Here is a 21,110-nt window from a genome sequence, read left to right as displayed (position 1 = left end):
TTGTGCTTCTCGAGTACCACAAGTGTTATTTTCCTTTCGTCGGGAGCTCCAAGGAACCCTCACATTTGACGACGACATCTGACACAATACAAAAATTGGCAGGACCAATTTTCAGACTTTCACTTTTTCTATTCAGCTGTCTGATTCGGCAGATGTGTAGAAATGTGATGGTGCATCTGTGAGAGATTGGACACGGAGTTAGAGGATTGTTTATTCATCAGATTCATCTGATCCCCCCCCCTTCAAAACTCTCGAAACTCACATGAGCCGATGTCGCACTTTTCTTCATAATTTTGCCACTCATTATAAGGCGTCCGAAGCCCTCTTGATGTGCGAATGCGTACCCCGACCTAGAAGAGGCAGACAGATTGTCCGTGATCAGATAGTTTTCTCGACGGTATCCATCGGCGGATATCCTCTGCTCCGAGCAGGCTCGACGGCATCGATCGCGTGGATCGATGCCTATACTTCGTGCTACATGGTTACGTGCCTTATAGAACGTCGTGATCGACGGAGGCTCCGTGCGGTCGTCATGTGAGGCTCCGAGGGTCGTGATTTGATTCTCTGGAGACGCTGTTTGAGACGCACTCGATCACTGAGCGTGGGAAAGACGTCCACGTAGAAGAACCTGGAGCATAGATTATGTGAGAGACTGTGACTTGTTTGAGATGAGCCCTATATTCCATTGGGGGAGCCGTCCTTACCGGAATGCAACAACAGGCAGCATCAGAATGGTGACTGTGAGCGCAGCCACAAACCAGAACTGTGGCGTGCGCAGTGTTACGCGAAGAGATGCCATATACGCGTTACCTGTCACATGTGAGAGCAGTATTGAATATTTCCGTAATCTCCTTGTGGAAGAGACGTCTCATAGAGGAGAAAAGAGATCGATTCTCCCCGTGACAGGAAGAAACGATTGCCAAATTAAGTAGTGCTCTCGTGATTCCATTTTGCTTGTGGAGGACTCATTTCCATATTTTTCCAGCTCGGTGTTCCTCAATCCCCAGAGTTCGCTCATCATGAGAAGGCCAGAGGGGCTTTGAATTTCAGGGTTCGCGCCATTCGGCGGAAAGAGTTTCGAAATCCTGCATCTCGCACAAGTACGGAATGGGGCCCCTTGTCAGCTTTCTTTCTCCGAATCTCTTCTGAGGGGTTCGGCAAAAAGCTTGAACAACACCGATCTTGAAAACCACAAGTTGAGACCTCTGCATTATCTACCATCCAGCTATTCATTCGGATGCCGATTGAAGTATTTGCCAATCATGAGGATGGCAGCCCTGACATCCCCCGCTTCTCTACAGCGGATCGCATGCCTCGGCAGAGACGCTCTGGAACGAGATAGGGGCGGGACCGGGGATTGCGTCCCTTATATCCGAGTGCCCGTTACTGTGTCCTATATAAGCGACTCAATTGAAACCCCGAAGGCTCGGCCGGGCCCGAGCAATAATTGGTCCATGATCATGAGGTCCGTTATAATTTATAAGGGAGTTTCTCCGTATACGGTGCTTTCATGCAACTCAGCAGGCGAGGAATTATGCCAGTGATGCCTCAGATGAAAATCACTCGCCCGTATGTGGTGCGGAATTCGGTTAGGCGTGTACCTTCCTCTTGCTAAACGATCTCTTTGCAAGCAACATCCGCTGACAGTATCGTGCCACCAAGGAATCATGCCTTTCGTGGGGAAGAAGGAAGTCGACATGAGACCTGGTCAATGTGCCGCGGAGAATGATGTGAACGCTATATCACATGCTCTGCGCCGCGGACCCGAGTTCACGGTTGGAACTTGGGTGGGATCGATTTGGGATAATTAAAACATTCGTTCGAGCTACACAGTGAATGGTCGAGACAACCGCAATTCGGTGAAAGAATTCTCCGCGACGCAGGAAGATCTTCCGAGAACAGTCGGACGTGGTTGGATGCAGCATTCGTTCCAGAACACCACCGTGTTCAACTCCGGCTTACCGGTAATTCGTTCTTCCAGAAGCGTTGCTGATTAAAGATACCACCGTTTAAGATGCGGGCCGAATAAATTCTCTCAAGTATTTCAAGGAAAAGAGCAAGGCTCACTCAATAAGTTAGAGAATATCCGAGCGCAATCGACGAAAGATATACGATATCCTTGCTCAGAACATCTGCATGAGCTGATCGAGTATGATACCTCACATCCCTCCTCGAAAAGATATGATCAAGCCTAGCATGCCTATCAAAAATACGCCACGAAGCTCCTCAAAAATGCAATGCTGTCGGACGATTCACAAAATGCACATTTCGGCAAAATGCAAACTATAAAAATTCTGTTGGGCTCCATCGCTACCAGATAGTCAAAGTATTCTCGTCTATCACGAAAAGCATTGATGACAGCGAGAAACAACAATGACGATACCACTCGCAACGCTCGGAGCGAAATTGAGTCTTATCTTTGAAAAAGAGTTCGACAGAAAAGGGAGCCAGAAGACTGAAGCAAGAAGAGAGTTCGATAGACCAGCGTAGGCACCGAGAGTCCAGCTGGGAGCATTCTTCCTGGGGCCGCCGACGAAACTTGTCGCAGCAGCTTATAGAAAAACTTACCTATAAAGTCGGAGTTTATCAGTAGGGTCATAGCAAAATAGAACGCTACAGATCCCCAAATGCAGATGTGGTTGAACAACGTCCAATACGTTGTGTCGATGGCGATCTGGCAGTTGACAATGATCACCTGAAGGGTAGATTAGAGGAGATTAACACCGATGCCACTGCCAAATGGTATTGATTCTCGGCAGGAAACTACGGAAGCTTACCAAGATCGTCGAGACGACGGTTCCAAATAATTGGTGGCCATCGAGGTTCTCGCCGTTCTCGGCGATGCTGTTGTTAAAAGCTCCTGTAATCCGCACGCGAATCGCGTCAGAGGGAGCTTCATTCCCTGAGTGATCTAACCGCTATCGAGAGCTCTCTCTCAGATTGATTTGTGGATTTACCGTATGGTATGAAGAATAGTACAAATGATGTGACGACTCCGTGAGCCACGCTCTTCAGAAATTCCACCTGGAATCAGACAATCGTCTAGTCGTTTAGCACGAGAGAATTCTTCTCATATCCGACTTTGGAGCGTCTCTCGGTAATGCCCTACAGATAGACTCACCTTATTGAACAACAGGTTCAAGTGCCCGGGTGTATAAAGTTTCGGATATCGTATTGAGTGGTAGTCATTGACGTCCTGCAAAGGGTATGGAATCCGAATTTGCACGTCTGAATCTCGCACGCCAAGTCTCGGCACACTCGCTCCCTGTCGTAGTGATCCCATGTCATACTCACTTGGTCGAATACTCCAAGAGCCAATACAGGTAGTGATGTATAAAACACGTTATAAAACGATATGAAAACGGGATCGTACAGGGTCTGAAAGTATAGAAATTCGCTCTTGATTAGCTCGAATTCGTGGAGATATCCGCTGACTATTTTTTTCATGGGAGGAGAAATGCCTGAATTCCATTCGGGGACTTGCCTGCGCGGAAAACCCACAGAAGAAGGCAAACCAGAAATGGCAGAGAGTGAATGCAAAATTTTTGTAGAAAAAATATCTGAAAGGGGAGACATCGAGCTCGATTATATCTTGACTTCTGAAAGTCCGAGAAATCGTGCGGATTCTCTCCATTTTTCAGACACGACCAATTACCGAAGAAATCTGCACATTCGTAGGTAAGACCAACGTCCGTGGACGAGGAGTAATCTTTCGAGGAAACGAAACTGCGCGATTGAGAAATCCGAGGCTAACACAGCCTGCATACCCTCTTGCCCTGAAATTCCCACACCTATATGGGCCACTAGGAGAGAAAATTAGGCGAAGTTATTCTTCGTGAAATCATGTACACGCTTATTCCGATGCGAGGTCACCGGTCACGGAGGTTCCCGGCCCGTACCCGGGACCTGATCTCGCAGGCATTCTGCAAAACTCACTCTTTATCATGGAAACATCGTTCGCGCCGTCCCCAATGGCCAATGTGACCGCTTTCTTGTGTTTTTTCACAAGATCCACGACTAGGGCTTTTTGTAACGGTGTGACCCGACAGCACACGACGGCCTTGCACCTACATGAAATATTTGAATCGTTATGGCGCTCATCGAGAATGAAACAATACGTTCGGCCGAGCTGCGGTGGGGTAGCTCGGATCGCCGCCGAACGATCTTATTCGATTCGACTCACCTCGATGCGACTTCGAGGAACAGGAGTTCGAGATCTTGATCCAGCGCGTGAACCAATGAATGGCCGTTCACTATGAGTGCAAATCCTCCGAAGGAATCAGAGAAATCCCATTCCCCCCCGCCAGTTCCATCGTCATCGTGGAACCTTGAAGGCGAATTCCGATCAGAGCTCGTGCTAGATTTTGAGCTCCGCTTCGAATGTCACCCAGACATCTCCTTGGAGCCTCCTCGGACTATGGGTAAACTCACCTAACGATCGATAAGTCTCCCCCCGCAGCGCTTTGTGAAACGACCGATGCTATGTTTTCCCGGAAAGTGCGTAGTTGCTTCCACACCTAGAGAAGAGGATCGTTTAGCTCGCTGATCAGCGAGAGATTTCACTGATCATGAGCTCGACGATCCCGTCTTCGAGATCGATACAGTGTCACAATATTCCGCATGGAAAATGACCTCATCTTTTTCGGAGCCGTCCACGATAAATATATCGACCATCTCGTCCGTCAACAACTGGCATGAGTATCCGATATTTATTGCTGTCTCTGAAAACATTATGGAAAAAGTAGTGAATTGGAGTCCTTCAAACCGGAGGAGCGCGACTTCGCGTCAACCTTCTCAGTTTTCGGGATTTGTCCGCTGTACCTTGTTTGTCTCCCGTCAGAACCCATAATTTGATCCCGGCAGCCGCTAAATTCGCGATTGCTTGCGGCACCCCGTCCTGGAGTTTGTCTTCGATCGCTGTTGCGCCTATGAAGCATTCATTGTAAAAAAATCTGTAAGTGAGCAACAAGCTCTCCTCGGGGAATCATTGATCTGAGAGGCAGAGGGAGAATTCTCAGCGCTTCTGCAGGGTCCGAAACTCCGGACTCACCTATGAGTATGAGATCGCGTTCAATTTCTTCATTCACAGCGTCGACAGCTTCTTCTCTGTTGTCCAAAGTGATCGAGGCCTTGTGGTGCTTGTCCGACCACTGTTCGAAATATGATTCGTCGATATCTTTGTAGGCCAGACAGAGGGTCCGCAATCCTTCTCCCGCGAATTTCTGTGGGGGTATTCATGAGGGGATTATTGCTGAGCCCTCCACAGGGATTTCAAACCCTGATAGTGTGACGGGAACATACGTTTAGATGTTCCATGGTCTGCTCTTGAAGATCCTTGCACGCTTCCGAAAGTCGCTCGAAAACAACGGAATCCGCTCCTTTGCAGTAGAGCTTCAGTCGCCCGTCGGGACTCCTATGGAAGTAAGCTCTTCGGAATCTCTCCCGTTGCAATGTATAGAGCCTTGCAGCTTTCGAGAGAATGCATTGAAATCCGTAATTTGCAAAACGCCAGAAGAATCTTACCTCACAATAACCGACATTCGTTTTCTAACGTTGTTAAAATCGAGAATAGCTAACAATTCATAGACTTCTTCTTTGCCCCAAACGCTGATCGTTATGCTTTTTGGCGTTCGGTTCTGGAATTATGGGAGAATTTCAAGGAGGCGCTTCACGATCGGAGTCGAATCCAAAGATTACGTTCGTTGTTCGGCTCTCGTACAAGGAAAGCAACGCATCGACTCACTTTGAAAACGAAACCGAAGTTTCTGGCTGCTGAGGTCAATGCTTCTTCGTCAGGCGATTGCGCCTGATATTCGAGAACGCCGTCTTTGATCTCAGACATCACAGTATGGCACAGTGCCAGAAGACTGCAAAATAAGGGTTACTCGTGAATGAGTTATCCTAGTCGAGGCATACGGAACATAATATGAATGCATGATCGTTGAACGTTTCGGTAAGCCGGCCCACCGGAAATAGTTCTCAACGTGTGGCTCCCCACTCTTAACGTCTTGTAACAGAGTTTTGTCGTAAAATCTGAACTTTGGCTCGTAGTCAACATTTGCACTGAAATCCACGGGAACCATATCCTGCAAGGAAGAATATGGAGAATCATAATTTTCAGGGCTGAGACGACCACGCCGATGACGTATGTAGACTTGGGATCGGATTCATTCCGCCAAAGTACAGAGTCGAAACCCGTACCTCCGTAACTTCAATCGGTTCACCGGTCTTGCTGTCCAAAACTTCTCCATAGAGTTTGCCATCGATGGAGGCTTTGTTGAATGTCATTATGTTTTGCGTTAATGTCCCGGTCTTATCACTGAAAATATACTCGATTTGGCCTAGCTCTTCGTTCAACGTTGTCGTTCGAGCTCTGGCAGCCTGGTCTTTCGGCGCGTAGTACATTTTCTCGTCCCAGTTGATCCATAAGGAATGCCAGAAGCGGATGACTTCAACACTGAAAGACGGGAATTTTATTTTTCCACTCTATTCTCTGGTCATGAATCGGGGCCACCCCAGGAAGCGAGGAACCGCCGATGACGTCGAGGGAATTAGGGAGAAATCTTTGCGAGGGAATGCACGATTCCTTCATGAATACACCAACCTGACATATAGCGATATGGGTACAACAGTATTGAGCACAATAGTATAGGAGAAAAAAACGAGCAGCGATATAAGAGCTGCTCCCCCTGCCGGATTATCGGTCGTAATGATCGAGGCGTCCCACGGCAAGAAATCACGGAAGTATTGTCCTGGAGAGAAAATTAATTTCTGTTGTGAGAGAGCTGGACCAATAGTGTACTGATAGCAATGTGACAAGGGTCGATGTCGATTCGGATCTGCTTCTCCGTGGCGATCAACACACCTGTTACTGTTTCCCATACGGAGCATGCGACGGAACAGAAGGTACAGATACTAAAGAGGAAAAACACAATTCCCAATATAAGGACATTCAGGAGTCTGTCGAGCGAAGTTCGCTTGAAGATTGTTTTGCCGCTGTTCTGCATTAGCTTAGTATCGCGTCCGGCAAAAATCACCATCCCGTAGCACCTGTAACAGATTTGACAAATCCGTCATGAGTTGTGGACGTTTTCAACGCGAGGAATTCTTCCCGCGACCGCGTGCATCCGACCAATCGATAGATTCGACCCCGGGAATGCCAAGGACAAAGACGCACCAATGAGTGTTCCTGAGCACACATCCTCGCAAGAGGATCTTGTCGTTGTCGATAGGATGAGTTTGATTTTTCCAATTGAGGGTTCCTTCGAACTTGTTCAGGTTATTGTTGGGCAATTCGCACACGATCTCGCCTGGAAGACGTCAAAAATTCGGATTCCGGAGGCTGTCGGCAGCGCTCCACATTTTGAAAGAGATGTGGAACTCTAACACAGAGATATGTCTCGAATTCCTACCATTGAATTTCGATAGGAGCTGCGTGTCGTTGCCCATCTCGGCGGTGTCGGGAATCGCTTGCCGGCATTTAAGGTTCGTCTCTCCATCTAACTCAGCGGTTTCTATATAGCACAAGCCATTTGGTTCTGAGGATGAAAGTAGCAATAGGTCGGCGGCAACGAATTGGTCGTTTTCCATGAAGATCAGGTCGCCCACTTGTACCTGTCGACAGCGAAACGATTGAAGGCTAGATCCTTGTTATAAAATTAAGGTATCCGATCCCTCCAGGCTCGGAATGATCAAGGCACGGGCGAGGAATCCTCTGCGATCGCGGAATCGAGTTTCCCACTTACCTTATGCCACCGCTCTTCCACCACCGTGCTTCCTCGGAGAACCTGAGCGAAATATTCGTTAATACTGAGGCGAGTCGTTGAGAACTGGGTCGGGTACTCCTAAAGCCATCTGTGCAGGTACTCGGTGCCTTTTGGATAGGAGCACGGTACCTTTGAAAGTCGGTTGTTAACCGAATTATCACTCCGATGCCGCTGAATATCGTCCACTGCATCTTTGGCCGCCGTCAATGTCAATACGACGATAAGCGGCACGGCGGTGGTTACTGGAGTTAATGAGGATATCTGCGGGATGAGCTGCAGGACCTGGGGGCGCAAGTCGAATGTTCCGAGGAAAATCAACGACTGTGACTCAATTTGGAATCAAGCCTCTGAGAGACTCTCGCGCCAGGGGAAAATAGTATTTTTGTCGAATCGAGCACTTACGAGGAGGCACAAAAAGTAGAAGTTGGCAAGTCTCTGGAACTGTTCGAAAAGATTTCTCGGGACAAACGTCAACACTGTATACTTCGAAGTTTTGATATAGTTGTTCTGGAAAACGAGCAAGAGCAGATTCAGACTCTCTGCGCGCAGATTCTGCAGACCTTCGCTGGCTCGAGCGAATGACCTATGCTCGAATAATGGAAGGCCTGAATGGAAAAGCTCACCGCATAGTTGAATTGGGCATTGAAGTCAGGATTATTAGCTCGAATCCGTCTTTGGGTTTCTGAAAAAAATCCGATCAGCTCATTGCGATTCACTCCAACATGGACTTGAACATGTGAAGTACGTCGGCCATCACGATTCGGTAATAAATCTAACCGCCCAATCTCCTTGAGGTTGATCGGGAATGCCACGTTATATATAATCGTAAAAGAGGCCATTGTTGGGAATGCCGCGGCATATTTAATCCTAGAAGAGGCTATCGTAGAGGGGGAGGGCTCTCATATCGATCCGCCCAGTAGTTCTGTCTGGATCCGCCACTGCATTTATATAATTCAACAAGAGTTCAAGATTTTGGGCTGAAGAGCGGTTTCGTGACCTGTACGTCAGAGCGGATCAAACCGTCCATGAGCACCCCTTGTGTCGGTTTTTGAGATCAGAAAATCGAGGAAGCTTAGAGCTGGGTTTGCCGAAAAAGTTCCTTATATGTGTTACGAGACGCCGCTAGACGACCCCTGAGCACAACGACAGCATTATCACGCTGTTGTCTCGACCGATGAGTGGGAGGAGCGGTGTGAGGTCGTTACTGCCAGCCTTACCTCACATCGGAGCGAGTCTTCAGCTTGAGATCAAAGATTCAGCCAAGCGAGCGGCTCGCCAAGAGCCCACCTCCCCACGGAACTGGGTCAAACGTCGTGCTCCACGAAAATTCATCTCCTACGACCCAGACAGCGCGGCACAGTAAAGCCACCTCCTTCTAACTAGCATAGTGGCACATATAATCTGCGTAGACGGATTCACAGCATCGAGATACAATAATTATGAACCTCGTCTACGTTCACTCATCAATACATCACCGACCGAGATCGCTCGACTCTGATCTCCATTTAGACCGTCGTCATCATTGAGCCACCCGAGATGATTGGTTTTGAGCGGGAATTTTCAGCCGACGAGATGGCTCAGAGCGAAATTTCCATCAAAAGTGGGTCAATGATCAATCGCCCCGATCAGAGGAAGGTGTTATATGCTCGCTGCTTTCTCTGGCGGCAGTGGGATTCTTTTCATTTCTGATCTAGCTGCCTTCGGAGTACGCGTAAGAACCTCATGTCGAGCAGGTATATCACAATCGAGACGTGAGGCAGAATCGAGCCCGGGAGTCTCGAATTCAACGGATGGGCTTCCGTGGATTGCGAGACCCTAACTGGGTCACCCGCTAACACCGAGGTCGTCAAGGATTACGTGGGTGAGGTCAGGACCCGAACGACCTCGGACCATAGAAGAGATTTTTGCTCTCGAGAGGAAACAGGCTCTGCGCTGATGCGTTCTTCATCCCTCCGTCGTTCGAGTGACAAGGTAATGATGATTCGGGATCATGATAATAATATGAACTCATCGATTGAAAACAATCATGTACATACTACCTCAGAAATATGCGTTGCCAGCCACCGGGGGAGCCAACGATTCGTCCCGAAGGAATACATGGCGAGGACAGACTAGGGAACGAAATGCATTCTCGACGATCGATGTTTTGAAGGTCATACCATCCAGAGAGGAGGCAGCAGAACTTCCGCCCGAAGGCGGGCTTGAATGCTATCCTTCCCTCCTTTTGGTTATGCCGCGATGTCAAAAAACAAACTTCGTAGCACTCAGCGAGCTGAACAATCTCTTCCGATCTGTTGCCCGCTACCCTCTCATGCCTGGCCGACAAACATTGAAAACATCCTCGAGCCTCCTTCCGCGTTGATTCGGCTATATCATACATCTTGAGCAGAAATACCCAAAAGGATTGACCTTCCCGAGAGAGGATACGATTCCGCGATGAGGATATGAAGGTATTCACCTATTGCGGTTCTCTGAATTCCAACAGTTCTCGGTACTGGGGAGAGCCAGAGCGGAAGATTTCGTTTCCCCCTGCCAAGATTCGTTTTCTTATGGTGGCTCTGCGACCAGCTCACTACGATGGGAGCCTGTCAACACGAAAAGCCGGAGGAAGCTCGGGTCGGTCGGGCTTTCTGCCCTGTCCTCAAGGAAAAACAGTGACATGGAGGTCGAACCGCTTATTTTTCCACCTCCTCAGGAAGTATTCGCTTCTCCAAAGGCACCGCCGTCGTATGCATGGTGTTCATCTGTCAGACACGTCGACAATACTTCATAGAGTAATTTTGCGGGGAACTTCTTGTGGACATTGTTTAGGACCAAGGTTAACCCCAGGGAGACCACCATGTATCCCGTAGACGAGAAAGTCTGAATGAAGGGGTCCGAGTCGCTCGTATACGTCTGACCCCAGAGTCGATCGGGAAGCCCCCTTCCTCAAAGCCGAGGTCAAAGCTCCCAGGTGACGTCTCCAAGCCTGGAGAGCAGAGGTCAGAAGCCCCGAGAAGGAGCAACGATGAAGCTGCACGGCCAGTTTGAGCGTGAGTTTCGGAAAATCATCTCGAAATTCGGTGAATTCCGGGTATTTCGGAGGTCCAGGCGCTCGAAGCTCGGAGGTAGCTGAGATTCGCTCGTCAAGATTCTAGATAACTCCCTTCCCGGCGTACTTACGAAAACCGTGGATGATGGCCTGCGAAAATCTCCGTACTCTTTCAAACCCATTCGAGGCTCCACTCGCTATGGATTTTTTCGGTTCTTGTGATGAATCAGCGACTCGATTCCTATGCGGGGCGATTTGCGCCCGGGGATTGCTCCGACGAGCAGCTGAGCTCCTATCTGCGGACCGTCTATGATGGCTTCCTCTGACGGCGGGATCCGATGGATTCGATCTTCGATGATGACGCTCCCTAGGGTTCCATTCCTCGGGGTCCTGGGGAGAGCCTCTACTGCCTCGGCTCCCCCGGCGATCTGTGGATTCTCTCGGAGATCGTCGGTGCTCCCTTGAACGGGGCGATCTTCGCCGCTCGCCTGGAGAGTCTCTCTGACTCAGAGACATGAGCATTTTGAGCCGGGCTCGAGCTCAAGATGAAGCGGCGTCGGTAGGGGCTTTCCGAGGTAGGATCGAATCACACGCAGCGGGGGCTCATCGCAAGCGGATGGCGTCCACTCGCTCACGTCCCGGAAGATTCTGTACACATTTGGCTTGTTTCCACGGAGGTCACGTCCACATGATCCGGTTTTCTTCGGGAATCCACACCAACGGAGCATTTGACAAAAGAGACCAGTCGGATTCCCTCGTCTGCTATTCGAGGGTCAGTACGCCTCCGAAGCTTCGACGAAGCGTTGCGTTTCTACTTCTAAGCTGGGCGATCGGTCGCCGAATTGGGTGATCGTTGTCGCAGTCGTTGTCGTATTCTTCGAAAAGCCGGCGGAAGAGGAACGGGGAGAACAGCAGCAACAAACGCGGCGAAGCGAAGAAAGTCAGGGGGGCGCCTGAGGAAAATTCGAAAGATGGCAACGCGAAGCTAGAGCGGGCACCCCACGGGGTACCCAACTCCACTCGTGGTTCCTTCCCCGAAGTCTCTCTCAACTGAAGAGTCGTTCGAAGACGTGGTCCACTTTTCTTGAAGAGAAAGCAAGGCTCACAAGCAGCGCACGAACCGAGAATCACATGTCTTCTCAGCTGATGCAGGTCGCCGTTTGCCTAACTCTGATCAGTCGGGGGGTGTGGACCGGTTGAGGAAGGGCCTTGGGTTGGGCCTGTTCGTTCGTGAACAGGGCGTCGTCCGAAGGACAAATCACGCTACGTAGCCGCCGCGAACAGTGAAGTAGTGCCGCAAGGTCGGGAGAGCCGGTCGTCTCCGGGCGATGTATTTTCCTAGTCTCGAGGGACGATACCCATCTAGTGAATAACATTGCCGAGAGCGAAGTTGACCGTTTGGAGTATTGAGATTTTCCTCCAGCTCGAAGACCGATGTTCGCGCGGTCGTTTCGCCAACAACAAGGTTTTCCTTGTCGCAACTACCCCGCATGAATGTGCCTAAAAACCCTTGCTCGAACACGTTTTACCCTCACGTAGCCCTCTCTTTCTCCATGGGTCTCGATTCCCTTCCCTACAAGGAACTCACGAGCCTCTCATTCAATGAACGTAAATCCCATCTCGTCTCCATGAGGCGATAACATCTCTTCGTTCGCGCATATAGGCAAGTTCTGCACTCGCTCGCTCCGTACTCAACAGTCGGGGAAGTTCCGCGGAACGGCTAGATATGCGGAAGAGGGTTGCAGCGTCTCGAATGGTTATTTCAGAATTACGCGAATCTCAGCGGCAGCTCAAGCACGACTTGTATTTTTCCGTCGAGGTTCCGAATTTCCCCCGTCATCCCCCCGCGAAAATACGCTCTCGCGCCCTATTGAGATTACCTCCGGAGGCTTAAACTATGCCTACGTTTTCTTTCCCGGAGAAATCTCTGGGTCTCCCGTAACTAGCTGTGAATCTGAACCAGACTCTCAACATCGGTTTTCATCGCGAAAACGCTCGATGCTGTGTATTCGCGGAGCTCATGTAGATCATTCGTCATAATCTCCGGAAAAGGGCTGCCTTTGTCCCTGGTGGCCCATAGTCGAGTAGGGCCGCAGCCAGTGGAGGTATATTTAGAGCAGAGGAAAAGCTGACGGGAGAAATAGATTTCGGTGCGTTGTCGGGCCGTCACTTAGTGTTGAGCTGGATCCTTCTGGATCATTCCCGCAGATCGGGAGAGGCGGAGGGTCGTTCCTCGATCCTGTCGATGAGGATAAAAGATGAAGCTAGGGAGTTGAATGCGAGTCTGGAGGCAAGGTCTGGCCGATCAGGTTCGTCTGGATTAGCTGAATCTGCAGCTCAGCCACTCGAACAAGCTCTGCGTTCCCCCGTACACGAGTAATATGAAAGGGGAATTCCCGCAGCATCCAATCGCAATAATTGTATTCACGCGCGGCATCGCCGCTCATGACGCACTGAGAGTGACTGACGAGCGGGGTCTACCGTGTTCACAAAGCTCGAGAGACTCACTGACAAGGGACGTACCAGAACTGCCCCCTCGCGATTTCGACGGGATAGTGCGGGATTCGAAGGTCGACTCGAGTCTAGAAAAACGCCATATGTCCTTGCGGCAGGTGGGCCTTTTTGACCGAATGAGTCGACCACCTTCATTCTGGGTTTTCTATTGAAAATAGCCTATTTTCCATAGATTTTCTCTACAAGCTGCCTCAAAACTCAAACCGCTGTCATGGAAGCTGTATGAATGGGCTCGCTCAGAAGTGTGACCTAGAGCCGCGACCTAGGCTTCTCGACAAATCTGACGTCAAACGCTTCAGAGAGTACAAAGAGCAGATGGGAACTCGAGGATCGAGGACGCTCCCTCGAGGTGTCGAAATACTGCAAGGAGATGTTCGACTCCGCACGGGCGAATGGGTGCATCGTTCACGACCGCACAATTAGGATGTGGGCTTTGCAAAAAGCAAGGGATCTCAGATTGACCCTATTCACAGCCTCCCATAGTTGGATAGCAAGATGGAAAGCTACCAATCGAGTCTCAACGCGGAAGATCGTCAAGTTCATCACCTACAAGCATCAGAGAGAGCGGAAAGAGATCGAAAACGAAGCACTGGCTCTCATCTTGGCTCACGTCGATGAGATACACGGGAAATACGATCCGGATGAGATATTTAATACGGATCAGTCTGGCTTTAGACGATGGAAGGACTCCGCCAAGAGACTCACTGAACATTGCCTTCTCTTCAACTTCAGAATCGACCAGAGGCATGACGTTTTACGGTTGCATTCGTTAATATTAAATCAGTTCCAGCACCCGGCCTTCCGGCCAATGTGGCTGTGCGGTTGGCGACTTGGAGGCTTCGAAGTACCCGAGTGGGTTCCCATCTCTGTCAGAAATGTTGTTCACTTTCTACGAGGATTGTTCCACGCCAGATTGCAAATTGGCTCCATTCATTCGATGTATTCACTGTGAGAAAGTTCTGTGCGCCCGATGTTTTTTCGTGTCATATCATTGCTGTAGTTTCTTCCTCACATGAACTGAATCCTCGTCGGAAGCGAATAAAGCTTCTACAAGGTTGTACAGTCTCTACAATCGTGGTTTTCGATATCGCGAAATCTCACAGAGTGAACAAACTCTGTGAATGACGAAAATGGCACCGAATTCAAACGGCGGGGCCTATCGCGGCTCTGAGCGAGCTCATCATCCAGCTTCCATGACAGCGGTTTGAGTTTTGAGGCAGCTTTAAGAAAAAATCTGTGGAAAATAGGCTATTTCCAATGGGAAACCCAAAATGAAGTTATTCGTTCAAAAGGGCCCACCTGCCGCAAGGACATATGGCGTTTTTCTAGACTCGAGTCGACCTTCAAATCCCGCACTATCTCGTCGAAATCGCGAGGGGGCAGTTCTGGTACCTCCCTTGTGAGTTCGCATTGATATGCACAAATGGGGAGCTGATTATTTCCTCGACAGAAAGGCAGGAATGCTCATGTTCTCTAAGGGTCGTAGAAGCAGCCGTATGAGATGAAAGGAATTCCCACCGAGGAATTCAGTCTGAGATCGGAAATGAATTACGGCCAGAAAGCAGGCCGAGCACGAAATTCATCGATCAAATATGAAATTCAGATATGTACATGTTTGCCACCGCTACGGCAAGCGCCCAGCACCTATACCGCGGCAGTCGATCGATACCGCCATTTCATTAAGAAACTTGCTATCTTCACATTTATAACGGACGCTTGAAAGATGAATACGTCTCGCGCCCCATTGTACATGTAATGAGCCTTCAAGGCTATTGAGTGACCCGATCAAGCACGAAATTCGGTCGCCTGGTCAGATGAGCGATCGAAGGCTTACCTAATCCGACTCGGGTGGTTCTCCGAGCAAGCCGCGTGATTCATGCAGAAAATCTGCATAAAAATCATAGGAGACTCTGGCCGCGTAGGAACGGTCACAGCGAAGCCGAAAGATTTCGAGAAATCATTGGAATGTGACCTCAACGATTGTTCCGAGTCTTTTTTATTCGCGAAAGGAAAAAAAACAGAATCAGTTCGACGCACCAGGCAAGAGAAACGCCGAACGTTGTCCGACCAAGGCCGTTCGGTAAACTGTCATTTGAAACAATGGCAGTCCAGGAGGCGCTGCAACAGCCGAGACCGAACAGTCGAACAGCTGCTGTGCAAGTCCCGATATTATTATTAGCTGGGACAGATTACATGGTACAAGCTCGAGTCGACTCCGGCATCGCTGCGGATCGCTATTTCGTGAGAATACAATGCACAAGGTCGTCGTCTTCAACTCGTTCCTGGAATTTATGGCTCCTGAGTTCCGTGCCGAAGCCACACCCGACTGTAAAACGGTTGCTCGACATATTATATAATAGCATCATGGCGAACACAAACAATGAGACGGTCAGAAAGTGTCGCCGAGGCTCGCTCGATCGAATCCGCGGTTCTAGCGCCGAGGCACAGAGTGCATCGCGTCACGATAACCACGTTTGTCAAAACAGCCAGCAGCGATCGACACGTTTCGAGCGTATCGCTCGAGAGTGTGAGAACCCCTCCTAGCTTCGACTATATCCCGCTTGGTCGAGTCGAATATGCAGCTTTCGGATAAAGCCCGTTGTTTGAAGGGAATTTTCGCGTTGAGAGACTGCCCTTTCGATTCCAAAAATTAAGGTCACCGGGAGCGGAACACAAAAATCGTCGCGATTGGAATGGTCCGGGAGCTGAGCGGAACTTGAGCGTCTTGTCTACGATCAAGCCTCGTCCCTGATTCTCTTTCTGCTTGCAGACTCGTTTCCTCCACCCCTCCTCCCATTCCAGGAGCAGCGTGACTTACCGTCACGCGACTACCCGAGGCTTCAGCATCGCTTATTTGGATCGGTATCAGAAGCCCAGAAGACATTCGAAGTTAACAATCGTTATTCGTCCTTGGTAGGCCAGACTTCGCGCGGAGGTGACTGAGTTCGGGGCAGGAAGACCAGGCCGAAGACGGACTTGACGGCCGAGAGGAACGAGCGACCGACGAGCCCACCGACCACACGAGAGAGGACCTCGCCCTGAGCTTCCTGTTCGACTTCCGGCGGCAAAAACCTCTACAAGGACGAATGCTATCCATAACGAGCTGGGTGGAGACTAACAGAAGCCGCGTGGCGGTCTCTGTACAGTCGGAAATGGTGGTTTCATTGTCTTCGCCCAAACATTATCCGATTGTTATCTCACCCCGTCCCTCTATTAGGGTGAATCCAGCTTCATCATTCATGGCGACCCGTAACTCGCGCAGCAAGTCTCCAAGAATGAGGTCCGCCATTCCGACATCCGAGCATCTGGAGCTGGACCGATTCTCCGAAGCTGGAACTATTCGAGGAAGTCCACAGATACATCGACCCTCACGGTTCGTCTCCACGCTTCCCCGCGGGTAAGCTCGGCTCAACATTCGGAATCTCACTGGTCTTCAGTCCACGGGTCCTCTGGTGCTCCGCGCCCCGCCCAAGCGGTCCCTATCGCCGATCCGATAGGTCCGCACCTCGAACGATGCACTGGCCCGAAGGCTCGGGAGACTGTAAGCGAGCGGATGATCCGAGTGAAGGGACAGCTCTCGGGAAGCGTTCACTGTACGCCTGTGAACGATGTACCGCGATTCCCCTTCCGCTCGTGGACTAATCCCGCGGGGGGAACTCGGTTTCTGAACAGCTTCCGGATCGTGGTTTGTGTTGAAGTTTGAATGCTGGCTAGCTGTCCATTAGGTAATGGAACCCCAAGATTAAAGTCGTCAGTGCCACCTGTAGGGCGGCGCGGCGTGTCTTGGGTGCGGCCAGAGAACGCCCGTTGTTCCAATGTCAACCACCGTATAGAGTGGCATGTGTCAAGTTCGACCATGGAAAATGTTTCGCAAGACCGAAAAAATCACAGACTCTTCGCTGGATCCGGTGGACCAATCATCTTGGGGTTGGCCTCCGGGCTCATTGGAGTCCGGGGAGCATTCGATCAACCAATATTTAATTATTAAAACTCCCGGGCGGAAATATCCTATTAGGTAAATACCTCATCAGTCTGGAGACGAATGCGGAGTCGTTTCAGACGCTTGAGATACTTATATATGCTGGCTCAGATACTAGTTTCGATTTCGACGCGTGATGGGGATCGAGGACGAGTTTCTCGTCCCAGAGGCGTAGAATTAAATCGATCGGCTTCGGCTACTCGAAGGCCTGCAGCGGTTCGAGCGGAATGATTTTGAACAAGGATTACTTTAATTCGATGCAAGTCGAGGCACGTTGTTGGAGGAGCGCGACCTAGAATAACTTGAGGCTACCCGAACGTCGGCGGCGTCGTCGATAGATCCAGGCTCACCGGAGACGGTTCCCGACGTGGCTTGCGATAGCTGCTACGCTCGGTGAGTAGACCAGCGCCGCGCTCGTCACACGTCAGTACGCGTCAAGACGGCGTGGACTCGACGGTGACGCCATATCACATTTATTCCTCAGATTGATGACCGGTCCTTACCTCACTCTTCGCCAGCATGCGAGCTCATCCAGCTTAGGGCTGCTCTAGGGCGTGAAGTTCATCCGCTTGCTTCATACGGAAGACGCGAGCATCGATTCTAACCTTTCTTGCCCGTGAACAACTTGGCTGTGGCATTGACGACGCTGAGCAACGAAGATCGTCGGGAGCTCTCGTCCGTCGTTGTAGTTTTTAGACTCAGGTACGACATTCTCTCGAAATTGATGTCCGGCTTTCGGTTCCTAGACTCTCGATCCTCGATGATATCATGAATGAGTTGATTGTGGTTCGAATCCGAGGGAACCTCAAGGTGGGGAGGCATAGTTGGCGAGGCCACCGGAGATTCAATCGGTCTGTGTAGATGGTTGCGTTGAGCTTGATTATTCGGGAAATATTTCATCATGCAAGGATCCTCGCTCGCTTCGAGATCCGTGGTCTTCGCAGTGGCAGGCAGTGATCCGTACTGGCATTCCGGAGAGGTGGTAGGCCTCGCGAGGGGTATACGAGGAATATACGAAGGGTGCGTCGATGCGTTTATCGAGGACGCACGCATTCCTGTGGTAGGTATGACCCTTCGTTCGTACCGGACAGTCGATCGTGCGGTCATTCGTGCTTCGTTTCTAGGCATCGGCAAGAAGAAGTGCTACTCGGCTCTGGTAGTGATCTTTGATTTTTCGGCCAACGAGAGTTAATTTCATCGGCGCAAGAGAGACGGAGTGGTGTGTCCACAGGCCACCATGGACCTGATTTCAGTCACCGACCAATTGTCCTTAGGAATATATGAGGGAATACGCTAAATCAGGGATCACAGGACCACCGTCCCAAAGGATCCTGGAATAGATATGTGCCCTGTTGTGGAGGAGTCCACTCGATTGAACATGCTGACCCCCTTCTCCATGAGTCGAAAGTGCTCAGCAACCCGCCGAAAAGATCGATACGGCGTGACCTTTACGATGTTGTCCGCGCAGCGACGGCGACTGTGGCTCGAGCTGACGAATTCCTGAGAACTGGATCGATGCCCGTATTTTCCGACAGAATGAACGGACGGTCCTCCTTACGCGGCAAACAATAGGCAAAACAACTCGGCCGCCTTGAGATCATTTTTATAGCTAAATATCCGCTGGTCAACTTCCACCGTGATAGCTTCTGAGCGAGTCGGGTGCTGACTACACGAGCCGTTCACGGTTTGCATCGCAGAAATTTCTAAACCCTAAGAACGTCTCGAGAGGAGTTGCTCTATTGAGAATAGCTGCAGAAATATTCAGCTCTGGTGGAGGGATTCTCCGGAAGACAAGGAACTCGATTCGCGTCGATCATCCATCACGGACGGCGACAACGTAATCGCGGAACGAGTTCTTCCATAGAACGCTGTCACAGTGTGCGCTCCCAGGCAGCCTTGCTGTAGAGTGTTCAGTTCCGGTGGAACTGAATCTCGTGCTAACCTACGACGTTGCGGAAGCTCGGATCCGAAGGACTCCGATCGCGAAGTTTTGGGAAAATATCTCAAGCATTCCCGAAACTTACGAGCTCATTGGAATCCGAGTTCCGCTTCTGCGCAGGAGATGAAGTGCGACGGTTTGACCCATCGATTCATGGGACTCATGCGAGCTTGATTTTTGTGACGTTTTGGAAACTCACCCGGGGGTATTTCCTTGTCTCGCAATCCCAAGGCCGTTTGAAGTCTTTCCGTCCAGGACTTTGCCGAAGTTTTCCCGTCGAGGTCAACACCGGCGGCTTGTCGAACCGAAGTAGACACCTGTGGTAGAGAATTGCATATTCGCAGATCAACGAGCGATTGAGAGCTCTCTCGAGCGCTCCCTCAAGCCGTACAATCCCGTTCGCCGCAGCGAGAAACTTCTTCTCCCTGACGTGGATTTGCCTCGTAAACTTTCCCGAGTGACAGGGATTCGAGGGATGTCGAATGAAATTCAAATGACTGTTGAGCAGACCACGTACCTGCTGACTTTTCTTGTGATACGAAACTCCCTGTGACTCTCCGCTGGAGGTACCGCCGTTCGAATCGTTTTGAAGATCGTTGGGAATATCCCGGCTGGTCTGTCTTGGAATCCCGTAGACCATTGAGGTGAACGATGTATTTCGAGGGCTTGGATCATAGCCCTGGAGGACCCTTCTCGGCGAAACCAGGTGATCGTCAGGGCACGGAGGCGTGATGTCTCCAAGGACTCTTGGGAATGTCCCGGGGAATTTTCACGAGAGCGACACCTCGCTGCTGCTAGTACGATCTGACTAAAAGTCTCTCACTAAACGTCTGCTGAGCCGGTCGTAGTTGCCTTAGGAATCCTGGGCCTGCCGGAATAACATCCTGCAAATAAGTGAGAGAGAAGTTGTGAGATGACGTTTCGCAAGGCTTGCTTGATCCTATTGTCGTCGTTGAGCTCGTAGCGATCGTGGTGTGGTCGCCGATTCCGTGGCTGCCGCTGCCATCGCCGTCGAGGCTCTAGGTAGACGGCCGTCGCTGTGAGCCACCTTCAAGGTTGACGCATAGTACTCGGTCGGCTTTTATCTTTCCGAAAATCCTACTAAATCTTCTTTCTGTTTACGTAGCCTTACGGAGCGGATCGCTGCGGTCGCGAAGGGGATCCTCGACTTCCGCCGGGCTCACCATAGGACGACTCAATTATTCAAGCTTCGGTATATATTTTTGAACGGATGTCATCTCTCTACGTGGGATCGCTCAGAGGTGTATCCAAACAGCGGAATCAATAACAGACGTTCGCGGCGGCGCCGCGACGGGCATGTCCGGATCCAGATACTAGCGTATACTACTTCCTTTTGTTGTGGCAGGGAGAAGCGGAAAATCGCCTCTGCGATCTTCGGGAGCCGTCGGAGATATGCTCCTTCACACGTACATTCGAACATGCTTTTCCGTTGCATGAGACCAACCTGTGGCACGTCAAGCCTGTGACTCATGGGTCGCTTTTTGAAACTGCAGTACGTGATCTGGGTTCCCGATGCGTTCGTTCACTGTGCCTTCGCTACCTCAGCGAGTTAACCCCAAAACGATCCACGAGACCCCTCAATCGGTCACACGCAATGTTACGCCAGAGATTCCGTTCGCACCCGGAGCGTGAACCCACTCGGATTCTGATCCGCGTTTCCATGCCGAGCTTCACGACTTGGACTGTCCTGGCGTTCTCAACGAGGAACAAGATAAATTTTTCTGGACTCCGGGAATCGGATGCGTTTTTTTCCGAATAACCTGATGGTGTCGCTTCAGCGGACGGTGACGCGAAAAGTGCCAGTTATCCCGCTCTCGGCCCGCGCGGACGTGAGCGCGGATTGCGCCCAACAGTGTGCAT

The 21,110-nt window shown here is 50.5% G+C and overlaps 1 protein-coding gene across 1 annotated transcript; it reads right to left on the bottom strand.

Annotated features, from left to right (window-relative positions):
* ATP8B (ATPase phospholipid transporting 8B) lies at positions 1–20,069 on the bottom strand. Its single transcript, XM_003742727.2, has 32 exons — positions 19,747–20,069; positions 19,429–19,546; positions 8,390–8,448; positions 8,169–8,273; positions 7,896–8,048; positions 7,746–7,787; positions 7,413–7,614; positions 7,178–7,310; positions 6,866–7,050; positions 6,605–6,752; positions 6,202–6,457; positions 5,968–6,086; positions 5,744–5,867; positions 5,524–5,636; positions 5,302–5,413; positions 5,051–5,222; positions 4,822–4,926; positions 4,633–4,721; positions 4,432–4,517; positions 4,184–4,327; positions 3,937–4,067; positions 3,656–3,803; positions 3,485–3,560; positions 3,295–3,378; positions 3,122–3,196; positions 2,958–3,024; positions 2,778–2,860; positions 2,569–2,695; positions 705–810; positions 491–628; positions 263–350; positions 1–176 (listed from the first exon to the last, which is right to left on the bottom strand). The coding sequence occupies exons 1-32, from the start codon at positions 19,867–19,869 to the stop codon at positions 129–131; spliced, it is 3,759 nt and encodes a 1,252-aa protein (XP_003742775.1). The 5' UTR covers positions 19,870–20,069; the 3' UTR covers positions 1–128.
* Between the last annotated feature and the right edge of the window lie 1,041 nt (positions 20,070–21,110).

This window comes from Galendromus occidentalis, unplaced genomic scaffold, assembly GCF_000255335.2.
Source record: "Galendromus occidentalis unplaced genomic scaffold, Mocc_1.1 scf7180000077430, whole genome shotgun sequence".
Taxonomy (NCBI): Eukaryota; Metazoa; Arthropoda; class Arachnida; order Mesostigmata; family Phytoseiidae; genus Galendromus; species Galendromus occidentalis.
This window is presented reverse-complemented; position numbering and strand designations above follow the sequence as displayed.